Source organism: Magallana gigas, chromosome 3, assembly GCF_963853765.1.
Source record: "Magallana gigas chromosome 3, xbMagGiga1.1, whole genome shotgun sequence".
NCBI classification, from domain to species: Eukaryota; Metazoa; Mollusca; class Bivalvia; order Ostreida; family Ostreidae; genus Magallana; species Magallana gigas.
In genome coordinates, this window is record NC_088855.1 from 60,509,369 (window position 1) to 60,537,322 (window position 27,954).

The 27,954-nt window shown below is 35.1% G+C and overlaps 2 protein-coding genes across 2 annotated transcripts; one reads left to right on the forward strand and one right to left on the reverse strand.

Annotated features, from left to right (window-relative positions):
- Positions 1–6,383: 6,383 nt before the first annotated feature.
- LOC105326872 (uncharacterized) lies at positions 6,384–17,378 on the reverse strand. The gene is made up of 6 exons (XM_034482845.2): positions 17,334–17,378; positions 16,870–17,177; positions 16,315–16,405; positions 15,834–16,025; positions 14,027–14,203; positions 6,384–7,024 (listed from the first exon to the last, which is right to left on the reverse strand). Exons 1-6 carry the CDS (start codon positions 17,368–17,370, stop codon positions 6,774–6,776), a joined length of 1,056 nt encoding a protein of 351 aa, XP_034338736.2. The 5' UTR covers positions 17,371–17,378; the 3' UTR covers positions 6,384–6,773.
- Positions 17,379–21,105: 3,727 nt separating this feature from the next.
- LOC105339657 (prostaglandin E2 receptor EP4 subtype) lies at positions 21,106–27,916 on the forward strand. The gene is made up of 3 exons (XM_011445301.4): positions 21,106–21,882; positions 23,360–23,669; positions 25,469–27,916. The coding sequence occupies exons 1-3, from the start codon at positions 21,178–21,180 to the stop codon at positions 25,567–25,569; spliced, it is 1,116 nt and encodes a 371-aa protein (XP_011443603.3). The 5' UTR covers positions 21,106–21,177; the 3' UTR covers positions 25,570–27,916.
- Positions 27,917–27,954: the final 38 nt, after the last annotated feature.

The following is a 27,954-nucleotide window of genomic DNA, read 5'->3' on the forward strand; positions in this document are numbered from 1 at the left end:
TCAAAATGCTTTAATTGTTCGGAGCACAATTAAAATTAGTTATTTTAACTGAATATAGCCAATTATTTTATATAATTTCGGAATATTTTTAACCAAACAAATTGTTAAAACTACAAAATACTTCAAACACAGAAATAATATGGAATACCTGTAACACCAGGTTTTATTTATGATACGAGTTTTCAGATACATTGATACATTCTTTTCTTCTGTATCTTGTAAAATGCTTTGTTTCGAATTTCAAACGCATGCATCGCATTCTGTTATAGTAGCATATTCACTTTAAATTTCAATTTTCTATCAATTTTTTAAAAGAATGTCCAGATCGTTTAATTTGCATATTTTGTAACATGACCAATATGTACTCTTTAAATCCATTTCAATTTTGTAAAAAACTTACCTGGATTTAGGTTATTTTTTTTAATGATGTGCCTTTAGGGTCTGTTTTCACTTGATTCCATTTGTCGATTCTTAATACATATCTTCTTTATTTAAATCAAGTCAAATATGAAATAAATCCTTTGCTTACATTAAGATATAAAATCGCTCTATATCGATCTGTCGTTTTAATAGATCTCCATTTTATCTTCTTGTGAGTTAACAACAGGCTATGATACAGGAATTTGTTAACATTTGATGTCTCATCGCTTAAAATAGAGACAAATATGGTACATACTAGACATTCAAAGTTTTATTTTTTTTTTATGCAAAATTGACATTTTTCGAGTGGTTTTCAAATACTTTCCTAGGATTTATTAAAAATGGTTGTCAAATATTTTTTTTTTAATATTTCCGGAAAATACTGGGTGTGATCTTTTAATATTTTTTAAATACATTGGTATTCGTACAGCATACCCATGCGCTTTAGTGATATTTCGAAATATATTGCATTTACTATTGGATTGTGTAAATCCTTCTCATATACACCCGGTTGATAAAAAATGATTGAGTAGTTCTATATAACAAGATAGCATATATTATAATTAGTGTGGCAGTTATAATTTACTCTTCTATGTGTATTTCAATGACTATGATAGGAGCGTATAAAGCCTGTCAAATCCACCTCACCCAGAATGTTAAGATAACGAAAGTACATGCCTTATAAAACATCTTGCACTTAAAATTGTACATCACTACATATCAATAAAGAATTGCATTCTCTGAAGTAACATCATTCAATCATTTATACTTACCTTACCTTTTATCTTTGTTTCATCTTTAAGTTTATTTTCTATATAATACAGATTTATCCCATATGGACTCGGTGCCAGCACATGTACCTTACAGGACATATACAGTTTGGTATTTTTCCGTTATTTGTATTAATAATATATTTCACAATTATCCTTAGATATAAAGAAGTAAATAACGAAAAGATATAAAGAAGTCAATAAAGAAAATAGTCTTTTACCAAAGAATGAAGACAAGCAGAAAAAAAATTAAAGAAAGACTTTCACTATTTCAAACCCCCAGTTATCCTACGAGAGTATCTTAAAAGACTCTGCTTGTCACACTGAACTACATAGATTCACAACAAACGTAGAGAGCAACTTTTTGACAAAATTCATCAATAACGTGAGACTCTCTGTAAAAGAAATCCATCATTTTGACTTATCATGAGTCCAGACTCCTTTTGAGTAGATCATAACCATATAAAAATGTATGAAATAAAAAGTATTAATTTAATGAAAAGTGTTTTGAAGATGGAGTCTACACTCATTCCTAACAACAGTTTGCAATTTCGCGTTGTAAATGATCAAGGATTAGTCATTAAACGTCGTGGTGCAATATTTGGAATCCCACACCTTTTTATTAACGTTTACAAAATTATAGCAAGTTACTGAATTACGTCAAGACATTGTTCCAATAAACAATGTTTACATGCCAAAAAGGATGTCTTTACTGAAAATCACTTGTCTTCAATGCTCCATGTAAGGGATATCCAACGACTTATACGCCGGGGATATCCAACGACTTATGCGCCCCTGTCCTTATTTATTACTATGATTTTGTTTTATACAAATTTTGTAATATTTTGACAATAAAAGATATTCTGTGATATTTGCAGTGTAGAAATGTCAGTGACAGATTTAATACAGAGTCATTGTTTGGTCACTGGTAAAGTCGGATCTCCCATTCCTTGGTGTCCGAGAGAGCAAAGCATACCTGTCCTCGAATTCTTGCTATTATCTACATACTATTATTTCGGGTAGGGCGAATGACCATTGAAGGTAACATAATAAAATCATTTAAATATTTCTTAAACCTAAAGCTAGCGTAATATGTGGGTCTGACGATTGTAGCTCCTTCTAATTTGTGTGCATTATACTTTTGTCCTTTAGATTGACAACCTTAAAGCTGAACAAGGCTCGCTCATAAATAACTGTCATTTCCTGAAACATTGGTATACATTCATCAGACCTAAGTGCACACCTGGAATTGGTGGCCGACGTTAATGTTTCTAACGTTGTTTTAGTATTTACTCTTATTGTTTTACGTGCTTTAAAAAATTCGATTTCCGGTTCCTTCAAATGATCAAGGTCATTTTTTATCGTTTTTGGTTCACCTGAACTAAATGTTCAAGTAAACCTTTCTGATCACCTGCTGTCCGTCGTCCGTTTGTCTGTCTGTAAACGTTTTAATTGCTTTACCCATTCTCAAAAATCAACCAATTAAATCTAATCAATTTTGGTACAAAACATGGTTATGGGAAGGAGATTTTGAATTATCATAATAAATGACAAAACCATTTTGAAAAGGGAGATAATTACAGAACTGTGAAAAAAAAGGGTGTATGTCCAGTCTGATTAAAATCGTCCCACTTCCTACACTCGTCAGGGTCTGACAAGTGATAAGAGGTCATTTTCACACGACTTCAACATTTGAATTTAATCTAAAGTCTATATATACCTAATTATTGACCATTTGTCTAGAGAGAATATAACCACCTTTGTTTTAAGTGTATCTCACCTGATAGATGAGCTATTTACCTTTAAAAATTAATATCACATAAGAAAACAATAATTCATATAGAAAAATTACTATCCTACAGGAAATATTGAACATCCAATAGGATTTTCTAATCAGCCCATACGAAATGAATTTCCTACAGGAGAAAAGTATTTCCTCCGGCAATTTGATTCAGACAGCAGTTTCCCTAAAGGAAATTAAGATTTCCAATTGGATTTTAAAATCCAATGATAGTATTATTGAAATCCTATGGAAATTTATATTCTTATGGGAAGTCCAAATATCCTATAAGAAAAACTGTTTTTCTTACGGGAAAAATTATTTTCCTGTAGGAATCCATTTTTTAAAGATAAATATCTCACCTGACAGGTGAGTTATATATATTAATAATAAAGGTGCTTATAACCTCCTTAAGCAATGTTCTATCATATGGCACCTTTAAAATTTTCGATACATGCGGCTTAGACGGGTGCAAAAATGCCACCTTGGCACTTGCATAATTATCCGGCACAGTGTTCAATATTCACACAAAGGCTTTAATATGCAATGAAATTACTACATTGTTAAAACCCTGTCACCAAGATTTAAACTGGGCCCCAAAAGGGGTTCAAACTTCAAGAACATATCGGGAAAACATTTTTAAAAATATTCTCCCAAAGAACTACATTGTTACATTCTAAGAGATAATTATCCAAGCATCCTCATAAACTGTAGATTGCAAATTGTTTAAATCGTGACCCGCATGCCTTTATTGGGCCCCAAGAGGCATTTGTTTATCTCAACATATAAGGACATGTTTAAAAAATCTCATTGTTAAGATACAATACTACAATTTTTTAAGGACTCTCAAGGAAGATTTTAAACTGTTAAAACCGTGACCCCCAGGCCAATACTGGGGCACCACGAAAAGGCTATTTAACATATAGGAACAATAAAGAATCATAGGAATATAAGGAATTACAATGCTACATATTCGAATACGACAAAGAGCACACGGCGGGTGAGACCTGTCAGCAGAGGATGCTCACTCCCTCATGGCACCTGGTCCTACCTCTATCTTTTTAGAGGTCCGTGTTGCTCTGCTTTGAATTTGTATTTCGTTTTATGGATTTTCAAAATGGTTGACAGTTTGTTATTGTCATTTTTCATATAAAATATTATTTGTAAGCATCTTTATATCCTTCTATCAAGGTAATAGTGACCTTGATATACTTTTAACAATTGTTTATAGTTCATTTTCCAACTTTGTCGTCTTTGTTAAGTTGTTGCCTAGGATAACATCAAAGTACTGAAGTACCGACGGGAGTTGATTTAATCGATTATTATTCATCTTACAATCAACGATATGTTAGTTTGCTTGGCAAGTATTTTATAATCTTTTGCGACAAGATTTTCGAGAAAACCTCTTATGAATCATGTTGTGTAATATTTAAAAATATAATTGATTTCATCAAATTATGTATCGGTATTCGAAATATTTCAAAAATTGTATAGATCCAACCAATAATGAACTCTAGTCTCGTTCAATCAGATGCTCGGCTCTCTCCTTTAATCTCCGACAAGCAAGAGATACCAGGTCACGTGATAGCTTGACGTTGTGACCTCTAAATATAGACTGACTCTCTGCTTGTCGGAGATGTATGGAGACAGCCGATGGTTGAACAAGACTATATTGAACTCTGGCGTAAGAATACATACGACTGCAAAAAACTTCTAAATTGTTCGTACTATTTAAAATCTGACTATTTCCAAGGTATTTATAAATAAGTTTCCTTTAAAAAAAAATGCCTGAGCGTACATTACATCGAATTTATCGATTATTTTCAAAAACTAAGTCTTGTCAGCGGTGATGATTTGTGCTTAGGTCCAAACACTGTTTCACTTTCGGTTTGCCAGAGTAACTGCATAGGAGAGTTGATTAAAATCAACTCCCAAAAATTGGTAAGATGATGCATCTTAGATGTAAAAATGTGATTTCCTAAAAAAAATTGGCTTCTTTTCATAAAATGTTGTCATGTATTGTTTTCTTGAGCTATATAATAGAAATTTTAAGTTTTACATTTTTAGAAGAGTTTCATATCTGAAAATTTTTAAAGGAGATACAAGAACTGTTCCTCAGATAAGCAACATGCCCCATATCTTGTGAAAGTTGCTTCTGTACTTAGAATTGTGTGAATCTTGTCTGCAATAATATGCTGTATTGTCAAATAATATTGTTATACTTTGTAAAACATAATCCAGTTTATGGGGGGGGGGGGGGGGGGGGGGTTCCACTGTTACTGTGGAGTTATTTCAATTCGTGCAGGGATATTTTACGTATGATCAAGTTATATTCAATATCGTTCCGTGGAATTTGCATGTATGAACAGCGACAAATAACGGGTTTGATCATTTAGGATTTAAAAGTGGCAAGGCATTCACGAAATCCTTGAAAACGGAGACGAACACGAATTTTTATGTGAATAGTGTTTGTGTTTAAAAAGCTTCCAATTGATACCCTGGGAAATGCCAAAACATGTTTTAGAAATATGGCTAATTGTTTTGGTTTCTACATATTGTTAACTCGAGAAACACTCGATAAGAATAATGTCAACATGTTTACGATTATATTATACATGTGTATTCCATTAATAATCAAAGTACTGAAGTACTGACGGGAGTTGATTTTATCGATTATCATTTATTTCAATTTATCTTGCGTGGCAATAAGTTTCTGGTCTGTATCTAAATTACGCACTTTTTTATAATATGAATAATAAGACTTTTCAGACAAGAATTTAGAGAAACCCCATATGAATCATGTTCTGTAATATTTAAAGATAGATTTCAAACTATGTATTAGTAATCGCAACAATTCTAAAAATTGTATGGATCCAAGCACTATTGATATTGAACTCCAGTCTCGTTCAACCAGACGCTCAGCTGTCTCCGTAAATCTCCGACAAGCAAGAGAGCCTGAGACAGCCGAGCTTTTGATTGAACTAGACTATATTTAACTCTGGCGTAGGAATACATGAATCTTAATTGTTCGTATTATATAAAATCTTACTATTTTTAAAGTGTTTATACATGCAGATAAGTTTCCTTGAAAAACAATGCTTCAGCATACATTACATCGAATTTTTCTATTATATTCAAGAACTAAGACTTGTCAGCGGTGATGATTTGTGCTTAGGTCCAAACACTGTTCCACTTTCGGTTTGCCAGAGTGACTGCATAGGAGAGTTGATTAAAATCAACTCCCAAAAATGTATTTCAAAAAAAGTGTTTAACATTATTTATTCTGTATCTTTAATACTACATTTGCATGTTTATTTATTGAGAATAACATTATTTGGTGTTTTTATTTCATAAATGAACTTGCAATTACTGTAGATTCTTAATTAAACGCAAGGAATTAATATCCGCGAAGAGCGAATTTTAAAATTTCGCTTTAATTTTTCGTACAAATATAAACTAAATGGAACTATGATAAAAATTCGGCGTTCACAATTTAAATTCTTGCAATTTGATAGATAACGATTGAATCGCCCAATTAAGTACTCGCGTAAAAAAAGGAATCTACAGTATTTCAAAACTGCTGTAGTATGTTAGGAATTTTATAATTTGCTGTCATGAGCCACCTCGAAAATACACTGACTGCCATGATGGTGGGTAACGTGTACGGTATTTAAAAAAAAAGTGCTACACTTAAAACATCTAAGATTGTTTACTTAAAAGATGATATGGTGTAAATAAATACATTTAAAAGTGAAAAACACATAATTTGGAATTTTGGACTGCAGAGTTTATGAACCACTTTATTATCTGTAATTATTTATGTCTATTTCACATACGAACAAGTATTTGTCATCACAATTTTTAGCAACGTGGATCTCTTCATACAAGGCATTGAACGAAAGACATCCAGAAATGGTGAAGTCGATATTTGCATATGCTTGCAAGTTCCTCAGCTTCTGAACTGGAATGGATCCATTCCATATATCTATGGTTTTCTTTTCATGGATAAAGAGTCCTTCAACCCAAAGAAATTTCATAGGGGATACATATGGAGCTGTAAAGAATAAATGGTAAAAAATTTCAGTGAACAGACGATAGGATAGACTGTTAAAACTTCAGTGAACAGACGATAGGTTAAACTGTTAAAACTTCAAAGAACAGACAATAGGATAGACTGTTAAAACTTCAGTGAACAGACGATAGGATAGACTGTTAAAACTTCAGTGAACAGACGAAAGGATAGACTGTTAAAACTTAAGTGAACAGAGGATAGGAAAGATTGTTAAAACATTAGTAAAAATACGATAAGATAGACTGTTAAAACTTCAGTGAACAGATAATGGGATAGACTGTTAAAAATTCAGTGAACTGACGATAGGATAGACTGTTAAAACTTCAGTGAACTGACGATAGGATAGACTGTTAAAACTTCAGTGAACAGATAATGGGATAGACTGTTAAAAATTCAGTGAACTGACGATAGGATAGACTGTTAAAACTTGAGTGAACTGACGATAGGATAGACTGTTAAAACTTCAGTGAACAGACGATAGGATAGACTTTAAAACTTCAATGAACAGACGATAGGATATACTGTTAAAACTTCAGTGAACAGACGATAGGATGGACTGTTAAAACTTAATTACACTGTTATAAACGAATAAGTCCTTGGTATAGGTAACGATATAGAAAAAGGTTTTCAGTAGACGATAACACAATAAACACATATGAAATCCACTGAAGAGCCGATCAGGCGAAAGCGCTCTGTTATATATGTTATATATTATCTGATCGGGTTCGGGATCCGAACACGTGTTTAGAATAAAAGTCGCCATCTTACCACCTTGTTGTCAAGTACATAACATGGTGTCAGAAAGAGGACTATAAGCCACGTCCGTCTGTAAGAAACCTGTAAAAGAGCCAGGAAACATCGGTTAGTAAAGTCATCATGTCCTTTTCGTTCGACCAACCCTCCATGGACTGGTCCCACCCTGAAACCTACAGCGAATTTCTGCGGTTCAGACAACACGTGGACTTTGTTTTCAAGGGACCTTTGTGTAAAGCAGACAAAAAGGACAAGGCAGGATGGCTAGGTATTTGGATAGGAAAGCAAGGTCGCGAGATATATAAAACATTCGATTGGGATGACGGTGAGGAAGACGATCCCAAAAAAATATTGGACAAGTTCGATGTGTATGTCAGACCGAGAAAAAACAAGAGAGCCGCGCGATTCAAAGTCATGCAGCGTAAACAGAAAGAAGGTGAATCTTTTGATAACTTTGTAAAAGACTTACGTTTAATCCTTATGGACTGTGAGTATGCAGACACCGATGACATCTTAATTGATGCAATTATTGCAGGAGTAGGACATAAAAAAGTACAAGAACGACTACTTGATCAAGGACAGGGCTTAAATCTTGCCAAAACTCTAGATATAGGGCGCCAGTATGAAATGTCCCAATCACAACTAAAACTAATCCGAGGATCTGACGAAATACCAATTTCCAAACTTGGATCAAAACAGAAAAAGCCTGAAACAAGGAAACATGACAGTAAAATAAAGCAAAAGACTGAACAAGTAAGAAATACTTGCACACGTTGTGGATTCGACGCTAACCACAGCAAATGTCCAGCAGTCGGTACCACTTGTAACTACTGTAACAAGAGGCCCATGGGGCCACATCGCTCACCTGAGCAACAATGGGCGTTCAAAAGATATTGTGCCATATGGTCCCTCGGTAGAATAACAAAAAATAAATATTGTCAAGTATTCGAATTTTACACTTAATTTAGCATACACGTAATCTTTGACATTGCACCTTCATGAGATACTATTTTTTACCAGAATAAGGAAATCCTACGCAAGATATAAAACTAAACATTTGGTAGGTGTACACTGTTAAGTTGTTAACTTCCAATTCCCTATATATATTCGTTCTGCCCCCCCCCCCCCCCCCCCCTTGTAAAGCGATCAAAATATATGAGAGCATATAGGTACATTTTTTTCATCAACTAATTACTAGTTATTGTATTTTTTAAAAAAATATAATAGTTATTGTATTTTATTTAAAAAATACTACATGTATAGATGTGAAAAAGAAAATTGTACTTCAATGTGCTCAATTCCTCAAATTTAAAACATTCAAAAATTTAATTTGTCTTCTCCATTATAATTAAATGACTGTTATTTACCTCGCGTACAAACCAGGATAATTTTCCGCTGTGATATTTTCTTAGGAATAGCGATGATTACTTATCCCCGCAACAGAAATGTGTCAGAACTATGGAAACTGTTTTAAAGATGTCGTTTTTTATTTACTCGTGTTTGAAAAACTATCAAAATTGATGTAAATTTCACATTATTTATTGTATAAAGAGGGGGCTCCAGAGAGTAGGCATATACAGAATATCATTCTTTTATTTTGTTTTTACAAGTATTTAACATACTCTAATTCATATAGAATTTCTAATGTTCAACCAAAATTTCAGCGTCAATCGTAGAATTATAAGCAAGATACAGAGCTCACAGTTTGCCTAAGTTTGAGTCATATTTTGTTCACATGAGTTCATTACATTCAGCTTAAGATTTTTAACTTGGTATTTCCTATTTAGCATTCAAAATGGAAAAAAAAGAATTGTCTAAGATTTTCAGTTTTTTTATTCACTCAAGACCGGTTTACTGGTATTTGAGGTTCAAAATCAGTTTATACAAATGTACATAAACACAGTCAAGGATCACATGTACAGTAGGAGTAATAATGACGAAAAAAGGTTAAGTTTACAATACAATTAGTTGTTAAAGTTGGTTTCTGGAAGAACAGAGTATGAAAATGTTCTTAATAAATATTGACAAACTTTTTACTTTTTTAATCTTTAGTTTTTAAGATATGTGTACAAACATAGAATTGTGAGCAAATCTCTGTATCTTGCTTATAATTCGAAGCTTAACACTCAAATATGGTTAGTAAATAGAAATTGTAAACAATTAAACACAAGGAACATGCACTTTAACAAATAAGGAACACAATTTATTTTTTCGAAATGAATTATATATACATGTATACATGTATATACCTACATATTTCCGTCAGCGATATCAAACTCTATTTAAACTGAATAAACTCGAGAAAATGCCGAGCATCTCAACAAAACCTATTGCATTAATCTACCATTATGCAAAAGATACTGCCGAATTACCGATAGAATAAATTGTATTTCAGTACTTTTTTTATACATCAGATTTTTCTTAATTTGCGCAGGTAAACAGTTAACTGTTTGATTTACCGAAGTCTCTGTTTGATTTGATACGTAAAAATCACGGAATACATGTACAGACGATAGTTCCCAGGTTACAAAGCATAAATAATGAAAACGAAACGAAAATCAGAACAAGCTAACACCAACGTCATGTGTGAAAACTGTCAACGCATTGAAATATTTAGCCTCAATTTACTTCACAAAATCGGCATCAATATATTTTGCATGTTTCAAAAATTTCCCTTCATACGCAAACTGTTGCACAACAAGCAAATTCATCAGTCAGATCGACCCTTTTTCGTATAATGTCATGGCTGCTTTAAACAAAGAACCTCGTTTTCGAAGTATGGAATACGAGTCTTGGTAAAATGAGTATGCAAACACGGGCCGTGGCAAAATAAAAGCCGGGGCAGATCGACAATCGTCAAATCCAAATACGCATTATTTTGCACAATATTTACAGAGAATACAAATGTACTGGTCCATCAAATATCCTGAAATTTTAATGAGATTGGCAGATTAATAACTGCCAATCTTTTGTTTTGCCCAGACCAAGTCTTGCCCACCCATTTTACCGGATGCCGAACGCGCAGCTGAAACACGCCTTTCCTTTATTATTATTTTCGTAATAACTCAGACTTGAAACAGAATTAGCACTTAATTTTTGCAATTTATATTTTCCTTCCCATAAGGATAATTTATGCTAAACTACGTTGAATTTGCCTCGGTAGTTCTTGAGAAGAAGATTTTTAAAAATGCACCCCCCTTTTTCTACAGTTTCATGGTTTTCTCCGCTTTGAATACAGATCGGACTTTTATTTCTGCAATTTATATTCGCCCTCCCATAAGGATGCTTTGTGCCAAATTTGGTTGAAATTGGATAAGCGTTTTTAGAGAAGAAGTTCAAAATGTAAAAAGTTTACAGACGGACGGACGGACGGACAGACGGACGGACAGACGGACGACGGACAAAATGTGATCAGAATAGCTCACTTGAGCTTTCAGCTCAGGTGAGCTAAAAAACCAGACCATTGGAGATCAGTCTGTATGAAGCGTAATCGGGCTAAGATGTACTCATTGGAACCAGAGGACTTATCCAATTCAGATGACTGTGATGAAGATGCCATGATAGATATTCTTTCTACCAGTGATGACAGATCAGACACTCGCAAGTCAGATAAATGGCTCGTTACACTGTATGTTCATGACAGACCTCTAGAATTCCGCATAGACACAGGAGCTAAATGTAACGTAATCATCATGTCACAGTACATAAGAGCAGACTTACACGGCAATGAGCAGAAGTCTCAGAAAATACTGCGTTCATTCACAAACCACAAAATTTGTCCAGAATTCTGCGTTGACTTACCACTCACTAGTCATATTGGTGATACACCTATTACAACTAAATTTGAGGTAGTAAACGTTTCGCAGGAAAACATCATAACTGGCTCTACAGCCGAAAAGCTTAACCTCATTATGCGTGTGGACACTGTTGAATGTGATTCGGTGCAGCTAGGACAGTTTAGTGACTTCCCAGACCTAATCCGTACCACTGGAACTCTTCCAGGAGAACACAAAATTAAAATTGATGAACATGCAAAAGGTGTGATTCACCCAGTGCGCCGTCAGCCAGCATCGTTAAAGCCAAGAATCATCGAAAAGCTGAGAGAAATGGAATCAGATGGCTACATTGTACCCGTTGAAGAACCTACCGAGTGGGTAAGCTCGATGGTTGTGAGCCTTAGGAACAACAAAGTGAGAATTTGTATTGATCCTAAAGATCTTAACGAGGTCATAAAGAGAGAACACCACCCCATGAAGACAGTAGAGGAAGTGTCATCCTCTATTCCTGGTGCAAAAGTATTTTCAGTTCTTGACGCCAAATCTGGTTATATGCAAATGCGAAGTGATGTACTGGCCTGGAATGAACTCCCAGATCGAGCAGCTTGTTAAAGACTGTGAGAAGTGTGCCACGTTCCAGAACTCGCAACCACCAGAATCCTTAAAACTAACACCAGTTCCAGACCTACCGTATGCTGTAGTGGGGTGTGACTTATTCGACTTTGAGTCAAAGAAGTACCTCGTGGTAGTGGACTACTTTTCTAAGTATATTGAGTGTATGGAGCTACAGTCGCAGTCATCATTTTCTACCATTGAAACTTTGAAATGTATATTTGGAACCCATGGAATTCCAAAGGAGATCCGATCCGATAATGGACCACAATTCAGTTCATATGAATTCCGAAATTTCTGCAATGAATTGGACATCAAACATGTTACGTCTAGTCCACACTTTCAAAGCTCAAACGGCGCAGCTGAGCGCGCAGTCCAAACTGTAAAGCGTCTATGGAGAAAGTCAGTAGATAAACAGCTTGCTCTTCTTGATTATAGGACAACACCACTAGAGGAAGTGAATCTATCTCCATCACAACTTCTCATGGGAAGGAGGCCACGCAATACATTACCTGCAGCATCAGAGATTCTGCGACCAAAGAGCCAAAATCTTGGAAGTATTAAGCAGGGTCTACAGTCAGTCAAGGACAAACAGAAAGCCAGTTTCGACAACAAATGGAACAACAAGGAGCTGTTGCCGCTCTATCCAACCGACCCAGTACGAGTCAAGCCACAGCAGGGAGAGAAGGAATGGATTCCTGGAGTGATTGTACGTCATCATGAAGCGCCGCGATCATATATGGTGCAAGTTGGAAATCGACAGCTGCGTCGAAATCGGAAACACCTTAGATCCTCGACACACAAAGCAAATGAAACGATTGATGACCAACCAGATGATGGAAAGCTTCTTGTCGAAAGTACGCCCAAAGAAAGTTCACAAGAACCTACCAGTTTGACTCAAGCTACAACCAACAAAACTGAAAACTCAGACAACACTCAACAGGCCTCTACCAGCATTACTCCGAAGCCAAATACCACTAGATCAGGGAGACGTGTTATTCCACCCAAAAAGTTAGATTTGTGAAGTGAATGTGAAAGGACCATTTAACTAAGTGAATATCATTTCATATGATTATGTTTTATTTTGCATATGGGTTGGCAACCTCACTTTATGCATTCAATTTCTATTTCAGAGATAATTGACTAGTTAAACCTTGTGGACATTACTGCTAGCCAGCTACTTAGTAAAATTAACTGATACTTTCTGTTCAAGTAACATGTTAACGCATTTAAACTACAATTGTTTTCTTTCATTTTATAAGAGAAGAAAGATGTTATATATGTTATATATTATCTGATCGGGTTCGGGATCCGAACACGTGTTTAGAATAAAAGTCGCCATCTTACCACCTTGTTGTCAAGTACATAACACGCTCTGGATTAAATTTGAGGGAAATGGATTATTGTGTTATCGTCTACTGAAAACCTTTATATATATATATATATATATATATATATATATATATATATATATATATATATATATATATATATATATATATATACACACACACAACATGAAACATAATAAGTGGCCATGATAAGCAATCTTCGTGAAACATATCGTTTATCGAGGGAGGAAGACTCTATCATATCAAAGACACTGGTAAGCATGGTTGGTTAATGTTGTGAGCAGGCGAAATAAATCGAATCGGTAAAATTTGGTAGATATACTTCATAACACATATTAAAAACGTTAAAAGTATACATACATGTAATACATTTGTAAGAATAGTGATCAGCTATACAATTGGGTACATGCAGGAAGGCATGGTAAATTAACTTTAAGTTACATATATGTTATCTTTAAAAAACATACAGGAAACCCGATATAGTTACTTACGGAGGACATCTTTCAAATCTCGAACATTTTCTGCAGAATCTAAAAACATCAAATGGCTGTGCGGTGACATAGACTGACAATATGTGGTTGCATCTTTATATGATTTTGCTTTGTTGGTGAACGAATAACATCCGTACGACTTGTTGTTGTAGACGGCATCTTGGTGTTTCAAACATTCTGAAAAAGGGAGAAAATGGAAAGCATGCATTTAAACTCCGACTAGTAGTCATAAAAATATCTTCGTAATTTTACTAATGTATGCTTTTGATCTTCGGTGATACGAATATTCAGATAAAAAACAAGACAGGGACAGTGCTGCAATGTAAAATAAGACCAAATACAAAAAATTAATTTCAAAGTCAATTAGGTCGCTCCATTTATTTCCGGCATTCGTATTAAAAAAAATGTGTATCTTATATAAGTGTATTCATATAGAGTCTCCTTAAAGTCATGTCAAACGCACAAATTAAAGGTACACCGTTCAAATACAGTAGGGGTCGATTTTAAAAGTTATAAATATGGTCTCAAGACAGTAAAACATGTGCCCATGTGGATGATTTTTCGAGATAAAGAACGCTTTCTTATATTCCGATTACAAGCCTCTGTGGTGGCTGGGAATGTTGTTCAATTATTGGTTAAGACGCTGCTGAAGCTGGTTGATGTTTGGGTGGATCAGGTGAAGTCATCTTCCAAGTTCGACCCGGTTTGGATTCCAACAGAGGGTTTTTGCGCCATTTATTCTTCCTGATCTTCTGCTTGATAAAATCGTTCAATGAGAGGAGTAAGTTACAAATTTCATCAATTTGCAACAAGTTATATAAAAATGAGTTCTTCGCTTAACAGAAAACCGACCTATACCATCATGAAACCACAGTCGCTGTTTCTCATGCTTCCTCATCATTAAAAAAAACGTTCAGTTGTAAGACGGTTCAAACGTATTCTACGGACACTGATAGATGAAGCACAACTTTGAATATAAATCTGTATTTATCAAAGAAGCAAAGACAGAATAGAGAGCCTGATACCACTACAGGTGCGCCGTCACGTGAATTGATCAATCTAAAGGTTTCGTAACATTTGAATTGGTGACTTTGTGGCGCCGTTTTATACTGCGTGTATAGATAGGCACGAGAGAAATGACTCTGCAAAAACGGAGACATTAATGTCATTGATGTCATTGACGTTGGATAAAAGGTACCCTTACTGCGTAGCGCCTTTAATATAGGTTTCAGAAAATAATTGTTTAATCAAAATAAGTTTCTAGCAATATTCCTTGTTGGTTTGTTCTTTGTGAACGTCTAGTTGTAAGTTTATCAGTTAGAGAAATAGTCAAATAGTTCATCGGCTATGAGTCTGTAAACTTGGTATTCTAAATGGTCAACACCATAAACAGAGGAACCTACTTGCAGCATTCCCTGGGCCATTGGGACTTCTATTTGACGCCAGTATCGTTATGTGTGGTTCAGTATCGTTGTGTGTGGTTCGATATCGTTTATTCATTCTCGCTGTTTTGATTAGGGTTGGTTGAACCCGAAAAAACCTATGTAGTTACTTCAAATGATAAACAAAAAATAAGGATCCTATTGCAGATAAACGTTTTATGTACAAAGTTATGATTTTTTTTCCACAATCAACCACCCACTAAATATTAAAAAGTGGAGAAGGAGAGCGATCAGTTTTTTTAATAACAGAACAATGTCAACCAAACCAAATCATTATACAACACCCTTAAGCCTACTTAATACATAATGGTACATTAACTTATCTGTGAACAGCAAGTCGTTTGTGTGGTCAAGTTGATACTCACCAATCCGGCTGCACTGATGTGTGTTTGCTAGAGATCGTTGTGTTATTTTCCACAACCCACTTTGACGACACTTTACTGTGGCCATAAGAAGGGACGGGTCATTAGAACAGTAGAAGTTAACCTCCTCACCCACAGCTAGTGTACTGTTAACATCTGCCGTCCACAACCGAGAGACATTGAGAGGGCTACATTCTGTGACAGAGCATGGGAGACCGTATCAAAATTGTTTAAAGTCTTTAGAATTGAATTCATGTGTATATTAGATAAAAATATCTCTTTCTGCAATTACCCGGTTTTGCTTCATACTTAAATATATTATAATGGAATATAATTGTAGGTAAACATTTCCGAACAACAGTCATTGATACGAATACATCTCAAATACTTCGTCTACACAGTCTACTTCATGAATATAAAAGAATTAATTGGATGAATGATGAGTTTGATATAAATAACTTAACGATAAGATGGATTGATATACCTGTCGTGGTGCAGACAGTACTATTATCAAACAGAACTTGGCATCTTTCATATTCTCCACATGTAGTGTCATGACACGGCAGGATATTTACCTACAAAAGGCATCTCTAGTAGACAATAAGGTGCATTAATGATGAGCAGATAAGTTTGTCTTTGTACAAATTGTATTTCTCTATAATAAAGATTGTCTTTTGCTTTTCATACAAAAACACTTGATTGTTTTCTGTATCATATTTTAATTTCTGAACTGTATCAATGCCTTCATCTGTAATCCTATAGAATAGTGTGATACTCAATTGATTAAAACACTTAAAAATTATATGATAATTTGATTATTATACGATTATTTAAAATGTAAATATGATATTTTGTTTTACTCTAAGTACATGTATATAAAATATATTAAATGTATATTGCTTTAAATTTGAATTTTTCAAACTATCATATAGAATCAAAACCCTAGCAATATAAACTGTTCTAACTTGTTCTTCAATGAATAAAGCAGGTGCTTCTTGGTAGCCCTTCCTGCGCTTGTTTGAAGAGATAATACACTCACCATTGAGGACATTGGATACATCTGTGTCTTCTCTATATGTAACTGGCCGTCGGGTGGAATGGTAATACTCCTATGTTCTGCCAGTAAGTAGAGTAATTCACATCGGCCGCCGTCCGACTGGTAGTCTACAGAGTGACAGCTCCTCCTCAGCAGGCATTCTCTAACACAAGTGAAGGGACCCGTGTTCTGGAGCCTGCGCAGGACACCGCTTGAGTAATATCCTCCATGAAAATTGTCAGTAGAAAAGCAGTTGTTAGGATTCGAGTAGTAGAAATGTGGACAGAATACTGACCCCAGCAAAAATGTAACTACAAAATGAAAATAATGATGGAACAATTACATTTCAAATATATCTATTTGGTATGAAACAACAAGAAGAATCTCAGATAATGAACAATGGATATTTAGAGGAAATAAGTGATTTTTGCAGAAAGATGTTCAAACATTTTAGATTATTCGCCTACCTTGGAATACCTGGAGTCTCCGTCCAAGAGATCCCATCTCCTGTGGTTCGCTATTGCTGAATAAGGTTAAAGCTCACAGATCTCATATATACATTGTATCAGCATCCGGAAATATGAACCATATGCTGTTAATATCAGTTGTTTACCATGTATCGTGCTCTAATCCCTTGTATTTAATTACTTTTGATAAATTGACGAACATTTGATAAAGAGATAAGAAAAAATTGTAGAAAAAAAAAGTATTTCATGTAGTCTACAACGGACGGGCCAAAGTTTTCCCATCGTAGCAAATTCTTGGATATAGAAAAGTTTTTTTTAGTCCCTGGTAAAATTTATGTATAAACACGCAGTGAAAATGTGCGAGGGAGGTCCTTGGAACAGCCGCATTGATCTCTTAAAAATAAACATTTGAGGCAATACATATCATTTTGACTGGAACTAACACGTGAAATTGACATGGTTTTAAAACTTTTTACGGTTTGAAGTTGTATTTTCATGATCAGTGCAAGACAAATAGGTATTTCTGATCTGATAATTTACTGATGACGTTCGTGGTATATTGGAGAATAATGTCCGCGGCATCTCTTTGATCTCTGCAATAACTGTAGTAGAATTCTTAACAAATCTTTGCAAAATTTTAAGATTATAATGAATTCAGATATAACGGATTTACGGATATATCGAACTGATTTTGAGTCCCGTAGAGGTGAATAATAACGAAATTTAACACTTTCATAACGAGTTTTTACAGTTTTAAAAGGTTTTACTACCATTTAACATAATAGTTTGAATAAATTTAAGATCATATAATTTTTTCAATTCACAATCCGATTGTTAGAGGTATCAAAGTAATGTTATTTCATTTTAAGCCTCAATTTGCAAAAAAATATAGTCTTGTAAAAGAACACATGTATATAGTGAACTCGTTACAGTTAACAAATAACGGATATAACAGAGTAAATCCACTGTTCCCTAGGACTTCGCTATAACTGAGTTTTACTGTATAAGGTTTGCTTAATCTTAACTACGTTTATTGATAGATTTTTCTGTACTTTTAACCTAAACTTGGTTCTGCGTGTCAAACAGTACACTATTTGATGTACATGCATGGAGATGGATCAATGGTTGAAATATGGGTATTGTTCATGGCGTCTGCCTGCGATACCAAACACTATATTAACAGTATTTGTAAGTGACCCAGTGACTTATCTACAGTCTTTCATTGGGGTATTACAGACAGTTCACACTGCTGGTTTATGTAAATAGCCTTGCTATGAGGTCCTATACTTTATAATCTGCCAAACACCGGCAGCTCTCACGTGGCCAGCGTTTAATTAAATATCCTCCTTTTATTACAGATTTTTTATTCATTATAAATCCTTTTTCAGTGGCTGCCATAATTTTAATTAAACGTTCGTGTTATAAATTTTCACGCATGCGATGTTAACATCTGGATTTACGGGATAACCTCTAGAGATTAGAGAATTATAAAAAAATCAATTTTGAAATTCATTTTAAAGATCTGAATTTTGTAGTCTTTTTTTCTTAAAATATGGCTTCATATTTTACACGACAAAATATAAAGCAAAATGTTAAATGTATGATTGGTTGTAGCGTAGGAGTATGTGACCTTCAACATTCGCTTGATAATTGCGGTACCGTTATTTTTCAATTGTTTCTTTAAAAAAATGAATTGAAGTGGGTCTTATTAGTAAGTAAATTTAGATTTATGTTATTTAGATAATTTTTATTTTTAAAAAAACCCAATCAACTCTAAATGAGTTCCAAGCATTCAAATGTATCAAAATAAATGGTAACCGCTTGTATATATGTTTTGTTAGGAGGTTTGATGAGATGGCTTTGATTTCACACATTCGCATTTGTGACACAATTGCATATACATGTATAAAGAGTGAGTTTGTTTCCCGCACACATTTCATACACTTATACATTGCTTCACACAACACAAACTCTGGTAACGCATTAGATCAGTGGACTTCGACATAAAGATTTGAGGACACCGTTTATGAGGACACCGTTAAATCCTCCGTTTTGTCTTTTTTGTCATGGATTGTTAGAAATGACCACCTTTGTTCGGAACATTCCATTCTAAGTTTGGAAGTCTTATCATTCTTCGTCAATTTGGCCATCATGTAATTGTCGAATATTAAAAAAAATCGAAAAACATTGACTTCAAACATTTACATAATTCCCAATTACGCGATAATTAATCTAGAAGATATATCTGCGTTAAAACGAAGAAATTGAAGACATGATCATCGGTAATTTGGTGTATTGCTGTATTCTGTAGAGTTGCTTTGTTGTTGTCATTGCATGTTAACATATATAATTTCAGAAGTGTTAATTAAAATCAAATTGATAATACAATGAACATTGCTAGCCGTTGCTAACTCAAAATCTGGATTTAAATACAAAATATTAATGCAAAAAACTATGTCTTCAGAATGGTTGCATTGTTACGTGTATACCTTTTAAACTTTAAAAAAAGAAATTTCTGGATTTTTCCTTGATTTTCCGTATCAAATACATGTATCTACAAATGAAATAAAAAAAAAATGAAATACATTACAATTAGAAAGCATGATTGTGAAATAATCCAGTCAGTTGAAGATATTTACATCTAACGGGTAAGACTCTTTCTATTTTTTACAGAAACCTATTGTTAATTCATAGCTCTATAGAAACAGTCAGACTGAAATCTACAAGCCCTGTTTATCGATTGGTCGAAACTTAAAGCGACCTAAAATGAATCACGGACAGCACGAAATAATCATGATGGCGTCAGACTAAAACTCCCAAAGGAGGCGTTTTGGCTGTTTCTTTTTTAACGTACTGATGTACATTAACAGTTATTTGATTAACCTAAGTAACTTTTTACAGTCAATATATTAATCTATTAAAAGAAAGTTGTAAATATAAACAATAAAATGCTTTCTTTGACGATTCATGCGGGTGATGAAGGTAGCGATGATTGCAGGAAAAAATTACTTAATCCGCTAACGCGGGTCATGATTTATTTTGTTGGCAGTGTCGCAACCTTCGTGTCCCGCATGAATCACCAGAAAGCATTTTATTGTTTAAGTTTCTATATATTTTTTGCGTATACAGGTATATTTCTCTATACGACAAAGGGAGTTCTTGTATTCTTTACACCTTACTTTAACAACATAGAGATTGTAGATTTTGATATTGATAAACTTTTTCCATATTAGGTTTTTTTATCATGAAGTTTTAATGAATTACCAGTCAAAATAACAGATGTCCTTTGATAAAGGGTCAGTATTAGGCGCGCTGATATTGCGGTCAAAGTGAGTAATTATCGTGAGGACAGCAGATGTTGCAGAGTAATTTGTCAATCATATTTCTGAAATAAGTCAGTGTTCTGATGTAAAATGCAGTGATATTTTTAAAAGAATTATATTTTTTATTAAAAAAGTTAATACGATAGGTGTTCGAAACAGATTAGTCTTTGCCATATTTATCGGGGTTTTTGTACGTCTTAATTTTTTACATAGTTCCTCTTGTTTAGACAAGAACGTATATGTTTATTCAAAACTCAATTTTTATAAGAGTTATTAATCACGAAACAAATTTTATCAAATATTAATGCTATAGTCCTCTAAGACGTGAGTATAAATACTCCTACAGAGCACAAATCCTAGCTCCATGCATGACGTTACATGAAGTGATAATCGTTGGGAAGGCGAGCGATTTCATCAAGTTTAATTACTTCGTTATGGCAGATTTTACAACGACGGAGAGAACGACTGAGCACTATGTCTCCCACAACACTACCTCTGACTCGAACTCCACTGGAGAACGGATGTGGGAGTCGGCCATACCACCGGCCATGCAGTTTGGATTTGGAGTGATTGGGAATATCATCGCACTGGTTGTTCTGGTCATGTCCTCCAAGACACACAAATGGCGGCCGTTTTACCGTCTGGTGGCGGGTCTGGCGGTGACGGACGGGGGTGGCATTCTGCTGGTCTACCCCACCGTCATGGTTCGATATGCAACCGACTTTACGTACCTGTTTCCAAAAGCCCTCTGTAATTACAGCTCCTTCGTTTATACCTTCACGTTAATATCATCCGCCATGATTGTGTGCGCCATGTCATTAGACAGGTACGTCGCCATACTACATCCGTTTCTCTACGGCTCGGGTAAAAACGGGAGACGGGCCAACGTCACGCTGTGTATCGTGTGGACAGCAGGCGCTGTCATTTCCGGTCTTCAGCTGGTGGGACTGGGGTCAAGCTTTAACTATTATCCCAAATCTTGGTGCTTCATCAACTTCGTGGAAATGAACACGTTAGACAGGGTGAACTCGTATATCTACTCCATCACCGGGATACTGCTTCTACTAGTGACCCTGGGGGTCAACATCACGGTGATCGTCTCTGTCCTCAGGAACATGAAGTCGGGCATCAAGAGCTCCAAACGTCGCCAAAAGAACGACATCTTCATCATCTCCTTTCTCCTTGTCATCGTCCTCATCTTCAGCTCCTGTTGGGCGCCGTTAATGGTGAGAACTAGATCATATCAATACATGTATATTTATAATGCTGGTGGTTGTATTACTTTTATCTTTTGCAATGTCTCAATATTGCAATAGTTTATTTTATAAATGTTGTATAAAACATTACATTCGTGTACGTTTTCCCTAGGTTGTTATATTTGCCCATGCCTTTATACGTTTACGTTTCCCATTGGTTGTTATATTGCCCATGCCTATAAGTGTGTACGTTTTCCCTAGGTTGTGATATTTGCCCATGCCTTCTTACGTGTACGTTCCTAGGTTGTGATATTTGCCCATGCCTTTATATGTGTACGTTTTCCCTAGTTTCTTATATTTGTCCATGCTTTTATACGTGCACGTTTTCCCTAGGTTGTGATATTTGCGCATGCCTTATTAAGTGTGCGCTCCTAGGTTGTGATATTTGCCCATGCCTTTATATGTGTACGTTTTTCCTAGGTTGTGATATTTGCCCATTTCTCTATATGTGTACGTTTCCCCTAGGTTGTTATATTTGCCCATGCCTTTATATGTGTACGTTTTCTCTAGGTTGTGATATTTGTCCATGTCTCAATATGTGTACGTTTTTCCTAGGTTGTGATATTTGCCCATTTCTCTATATGTGTACGTTTCCCCTAGGTTGTTATATTTGCCCATGCCTTTATACGTTTACGCTTCCCATAGGTTGTTATATTTGCCCGTGCCTTTATATGTGTTTGTTTCCCCTAGGTTGTTATATTTGCCCATGCCTTTATACGTGTACGTTTCCGATAGGTGGTTATATTGCCCATGCCTATAAGTGTGTATGTTTTCCCTAGGTTGTGATATTTGCCCATGCCTTTATACGTGTACGTTCCTAGGTTGTGATATTTGCCCATGCCTTTATATGTGTACGTTTTCCCTAGGTTCTTATATTTGCCCATGCTTTTATACGTGCACGTTTTCCCTAGGTTGTGATATTTGCGCATGCCTTAATAAGTATGCGCTCCTAGGTTGTGATATTTGCCCATGCCTTTATGTGTGTACGTTTTCCCTAGGTTGTTATATTGCCCATGCCTTTATGTGTGTTCGTTTTCCCTAGGTTGTGATATTTGCCCATGGCTTTATATGTGTACGTTTTCCCTAGGTTGTTATATTTGCCTATGTCTTTATACGCGTATGTTTCCCCTGGGTTGTTATATTTGCCCATGCCTTTATACGTTTACGTTTCCCATAGGTTGTTATATTTGCCCATGTCTTTATACGTGTATGTTTCCCCTAGGTTGTTATATTTGCCCATGCCTTTATATGTGTACGTTTTCCCTAGGTTGTTATATTTGCCCATGCCTTTATACGTGTATGTTTCCCCTAGGTTGTTATATTTGCCCATGCCTTTATACGTTTACGTTTCCCATAGGTTGTTATATTTGCCTATGTCTTTATACGCGTATGTTTCCCCTGGGTTGTTATATTTGCCCATGCCTTTATACGTTTACGTTTCCCATAGGTTGTTATATTTGCCCATGCCTGTCGTATGGTGACCACAAACGGTTCCCTGGAACTTCTTGTTCTCAGATTGGCAGTGACCAACTCCATTATTGATCCATGGATTTACATTTTACTTCGGAAGGAGACGATAGTAGGACTGCTCAGAGTAAAAACGGCGATATCAGGTCTATGTTTCACTAAAAAGGATCAACCAAGTCCTAAGACGGGAGCTGCAGAGGAAACTCGGTCAAAATACACAGCTAAGGAGTCACGAGATGCATCAACTTCCCCAGAAATTATCGTCAAGTTCACTTGTCCTCACTCTCAAGGTACGCTTATATGTATCAGCAACATTGCGCTCAAGATCGAAGCTGCCACCCTAGCTGCTAGGTTACATAGTATGTCCTAATGAATGCACTAAATTTATTGATGCTTGACGTAGCTTTTATTATTGCTGAGCATCGTCGCAACCCACGGGTTTTGTGTACTTTCTAGTTTGTGGTAAAAGGATGGACACAAAACCCGTGGCTTCCGACGATGAATGCTGAGCTACATTTAGCATATTATTCAAATTCATAGCGGTTACTCAAGCTAAGTGGCGTGATTGTGATATTGAATGCGGCGCCGGCCTAGATAATTTGTACATATTTATTGGGTAACGTTTATATACTGGAAAAATACGCTTGGGTAACGGTGATACCTTCATATGTTATATTTTTCAAAGCTGTCGTTTCAACGTTACAAGATTAGATTTTTTGTGAATACATTTGACTCGGAAAGTAATAACGTAATTTTAATTTATGAATTAATGGAATTTCAATATATCATTAATTTTTCACACAGACTACTTTAGAAAGTCGCAGTATTTGTGTACTGACTTCATTTGCTAAACTGTTAGCTGTAAAGTAACCTTATGCCATCTTAAGCCCCAGTCACAGTTGGGATTACGTGCATTTACGTGCGGTCTGCAGTGGGCGTGTTTTGATGAAAATCTTGTTGGACAGTCGCAAGTGTTTCTTATGAATTTGAATGGACGTACGCTTCCCGTTAACACGCACGGTGGTTGGTTGACATGCATGTTAATCACCACGGTTTCCTTGTGATAGCTGAAAACGTACGGGGCAGTCGCGCCTTACCCAAGGTACACGTTATATAACGGTATGATATTATCTGCTCGACTGAGGTAATAGAATCTGCTTTGAGTTAAACGTACATTGACCGCAAGCCGCTTGTGCTCACCAGCAACATACAAATTGAAGGCACAGTAAACGTACGTCATACTTAAGTCAGGCGTACATTATTTGCTCAAGGTGCATGCAAATCCTAAACAAGATATATATTTAAAAGTTTATGAAAATAAATATCATTATTTTCTCTAATAAGCATAAAACATTTCCGAATTATTGTTTGTATTATGATTTAAGAAATAAACAGTAAGTAAAACAGTTCACCGGGACATGAACTTGATTGGTCACGTAATCAAATCCTGTGAAACCAAAAGGGCTTCTCAGAAGATTTGATCACGTACCAACCAAGTTCATATCCCGGTGAACTTTTTGACATTGCTGTTTATTTTTTATATTTACATTTGAAAATGGCAAATCGTTCAGGTTTGTTAAAATTACAAATATTTTATGTTACAATAATCCAACCGACAACCGACAAGCAGGTACTATGATCACTGTGACGTCATGAACATAATTGAGCCAATGAAAGAAGTCAGTACGATTGACTTGCAAGTGACGCGAATGTAAGTACTGATATTCGCAAGACAAACGTAGGTGCGACAAACGTAAGACGCAAGAAGGACAGGCATCGCACTCTGCCAGTGGCAACCTGTCTCCAAATAAATTCGTTCGTGACACCTATGATTGGCATGTCAAACGATCGTTTGTCTTACGTTACACTTGCAATCACTTCATTTCTCTTATCTCGACCTACGATCAGCCATGGGGCCAAGGACTGGCGAACTCCATAGCACACGCAGAATCACCGATCACGCACGACCAGTTATGACTGAGGCTCTAGTGGATCTCCAGGGGATTGCGAATTTCAGACGGACGACATTTTGACTTATACTTAACTTTTATCCATGAATGTTTTTTATGACATGATTTTTATTTTTTAGTCTATGACGGAAGTGAAGAAACCGACCCAGACCGTCCAGGAATTGATAATCCCGCCTTCTTCAAGGATGACAGTAAAACAGAGGAAATAGAGGAAACATGAATTGATCGTCGATAATTTTGTTGCTTACATGCTTTTATAAGATACTTTTCTTACCATATTATTGTATATTTACATCTCCCAAGTATTATTACCTCTTTTTCTTACGGAAACCTATAGTTAATTCATAGCTCTATAGAAACAGCCAGATTGAAATATACACGCCCCGTTTATCGATTGGTCGAAATCTACAGCTGCTGAAACTGACAAGAAACTGACAGGACTGAAAATGACACGCCCTGTTTACTGATTGGTCGAAACCTACAGCAACCTAAGAAAAATCACGGACTGCACGAAATACTCATGTTAATGTCAGACTCCAAGTCTGACAGAAGACGATTTGACTGTTTCTTTTAGCTAACGTACTTATGATTCATGCGGGTTATGAAGGTAGCGATCGTTGCAGAAAAAATTTACATAACCGCTAACATGGTTATGTTGTGGTTTTTTTTTTGCAATATTGCTACCTTCATATCCCTAATGAATCACCAAAGAATGCATTTTATTGTTTAAGTAATTAGTATTTAGAAAGCATTTGAATATAAAAAAGAAGAATAGAGACTTATACTCTGCTACTTATTGATGTCCTATTGAATGCACTGAATTAATTGATGCTAAACGTAGCTTTTCTTGCTGAACTACATGTGGCATATTATTCATATTCATAACGGCTACTTTGAGCTAAGTAGCAAATGTGATCTTGAACGCGGCCTAGATAATTTGTATATATTTATTAGCAGCAATTAAAGAACAACGGTCATTTTCATTGAGCTTTTTTTACCATTAACTTGCTTATAATGAATTTAATTTCAAGTCTAAAGATAAAAAAATCTTTATTGACGGGAAAACCAATAATTGTCCGAAAAGCTGTTGTGGGGTTTGGCACGTCATCACACAACCCGCCCACAGACCGCTCCACTGAAAAATTTTCACAGGCCAGAAAAAAGACTTAAATATTTTAAATGTGTAAAACAAACATATGCCATCTGCCCGGAGAATGATTTAGTCTCAACTGGCTGCTCCTCTCACTTTGCAGATTTGGAAGTATTGCATGCTTATTGAAAGTATTGTTGACAATGATTTTGGGTATTAATAGTAAAATAGCAATTATAGATTCAATAGTTTAATCAATAATGTTTAGGACGTTGGATCCTGCGATCATAAGTCTTTAAGTTTTTTTCTAAAGTATTTTTTAAATATCTACACACATAGCTAAACCAAAATTCAAAATAAAATATTGGGGTCTATATGCTCTTTTCGGTGGTACAGTAATTTGATATGACCTTTCTGCACTGAAAGTACAAATTGCACATAAATCGCTTTTCCCTATATAATTTTTAATCGGAATGAACCATAGCATCAAATACAAATTTATATCATTTAAAATTAGTTAAATTAAAATAATCAAAAAGAAAAAGTTTGCAATTTCCTCACCTAATTGATATTTTGACCTTTTTGCATTGATAAAAGGCTATTTTATCCATTAATGATTCAACCTGCAATGAATTATTTAAAAGTCTTAAACTGTTTCTCAAATTTTAATAGACTTGTCAAAAATATCTTACTAATTCAAAAAATGAAACCAAAAGTATGGGTCTATGATGTAAATTTTGAGATATAGCATGAAATAAGCTTATTTTGGGCAAAAGTTGGAGTTCATTTTTTTCTTGACTTTAATGAAATATTAGTTGGTAAAATATGTTTTTTGAAACAACACGAAGATAACCCAATGCATTTTGTTTGCACTGAAAATAAGGAAGCTAAAATTCAATACTCTAAAACAACCGTGTTATGAAAAATAGTCATTTTCTTCTTAAAAACCTTCCGCCGCAAAATATAGTCCCTTACTAAACTCTGTAAATATGTAAATTCCCCTTAACTATTTCATTCGAAATAGTTATTTGACATTGTAAAATAGGAATTTACAAGTAGAATTAATATATGGCACAGAATTTCCAGTCTAGAGGTGACCTAAAATGGCTACTCAAAATCAGAGGAACGAACCTCTTTAAGTGCCATGTATTGAGATAAATTTGTTTGGTTAACTGATTTTGTTCCATTATCCAAAACGTTAAGTCCTAGTAGATAAGAAATGCACCTGAGTGCACAGATTAAAAAGATTCTGATAGGTTGAAACATTGACGTAGTCTCATAACCACGATAAAATGCGGAACTAGCCCTTAGGAGCAACTGTCGATTAGATACATTCACATGTATAAACTCTCTTGGTAAATTTTTATAAAAGGCATTGCCTTAATTTGTATTTCCTAGTCAAATATTGGTTTTTAACTTTTCAATCATATGATAAACTATTTCAAATTTTGTATGTACATTTGTATTTGACATATTTATATATGGTGTTTAACATAAATATATAGAAGACACTGT

Excerpts from the sequence above, each read along its gene's own strand:
- LOC105339657 (XM_011445301.4), top strand. The coding sequence starts at position 21,178 with ATGTGGGAGTCGGCCATACCACCGGCCATGCAGTTTGGATTTGGAGTG. Across the intron at positions 21,883-23,359 it reads CCTGTTGGGCGCCGTTAATG|GTTGTTATATTTGCCCATGC; the intron begins GTGAGAACTAGA and ends CGTTTCCCATAG. Across the intron at positions 23,670-25,468 it reads CACTTGTCCTCACTCTCAAG|TCTATGACGGAAGTGAAGAA; the intron begins GTACGCTTATAT and ends TTTATTTTTTAG.
- LOC105326872 (XM_034482845.2), bottom strand. The coding sequence starts at position 17,370 with ATGGGATCTCTTGGACGGAGACTCCAGGTATTCCAAG. Across the intron at positions 16,406-16,869 it reads TGTATCCAATGTCCTCAATG|GTAAATATCCTGCCGTGTCA; the intron begins GTGAGTGTATTA and ends TGCCTTTTGTAG. Across the intron at positions 7,025-14,026 it reads AGATTTGAAAGATGTCCTCC|CTCCATATGTATCCCCTATG; the intron begins GTAAGTAACTAT and ends TATTCTTTACAG.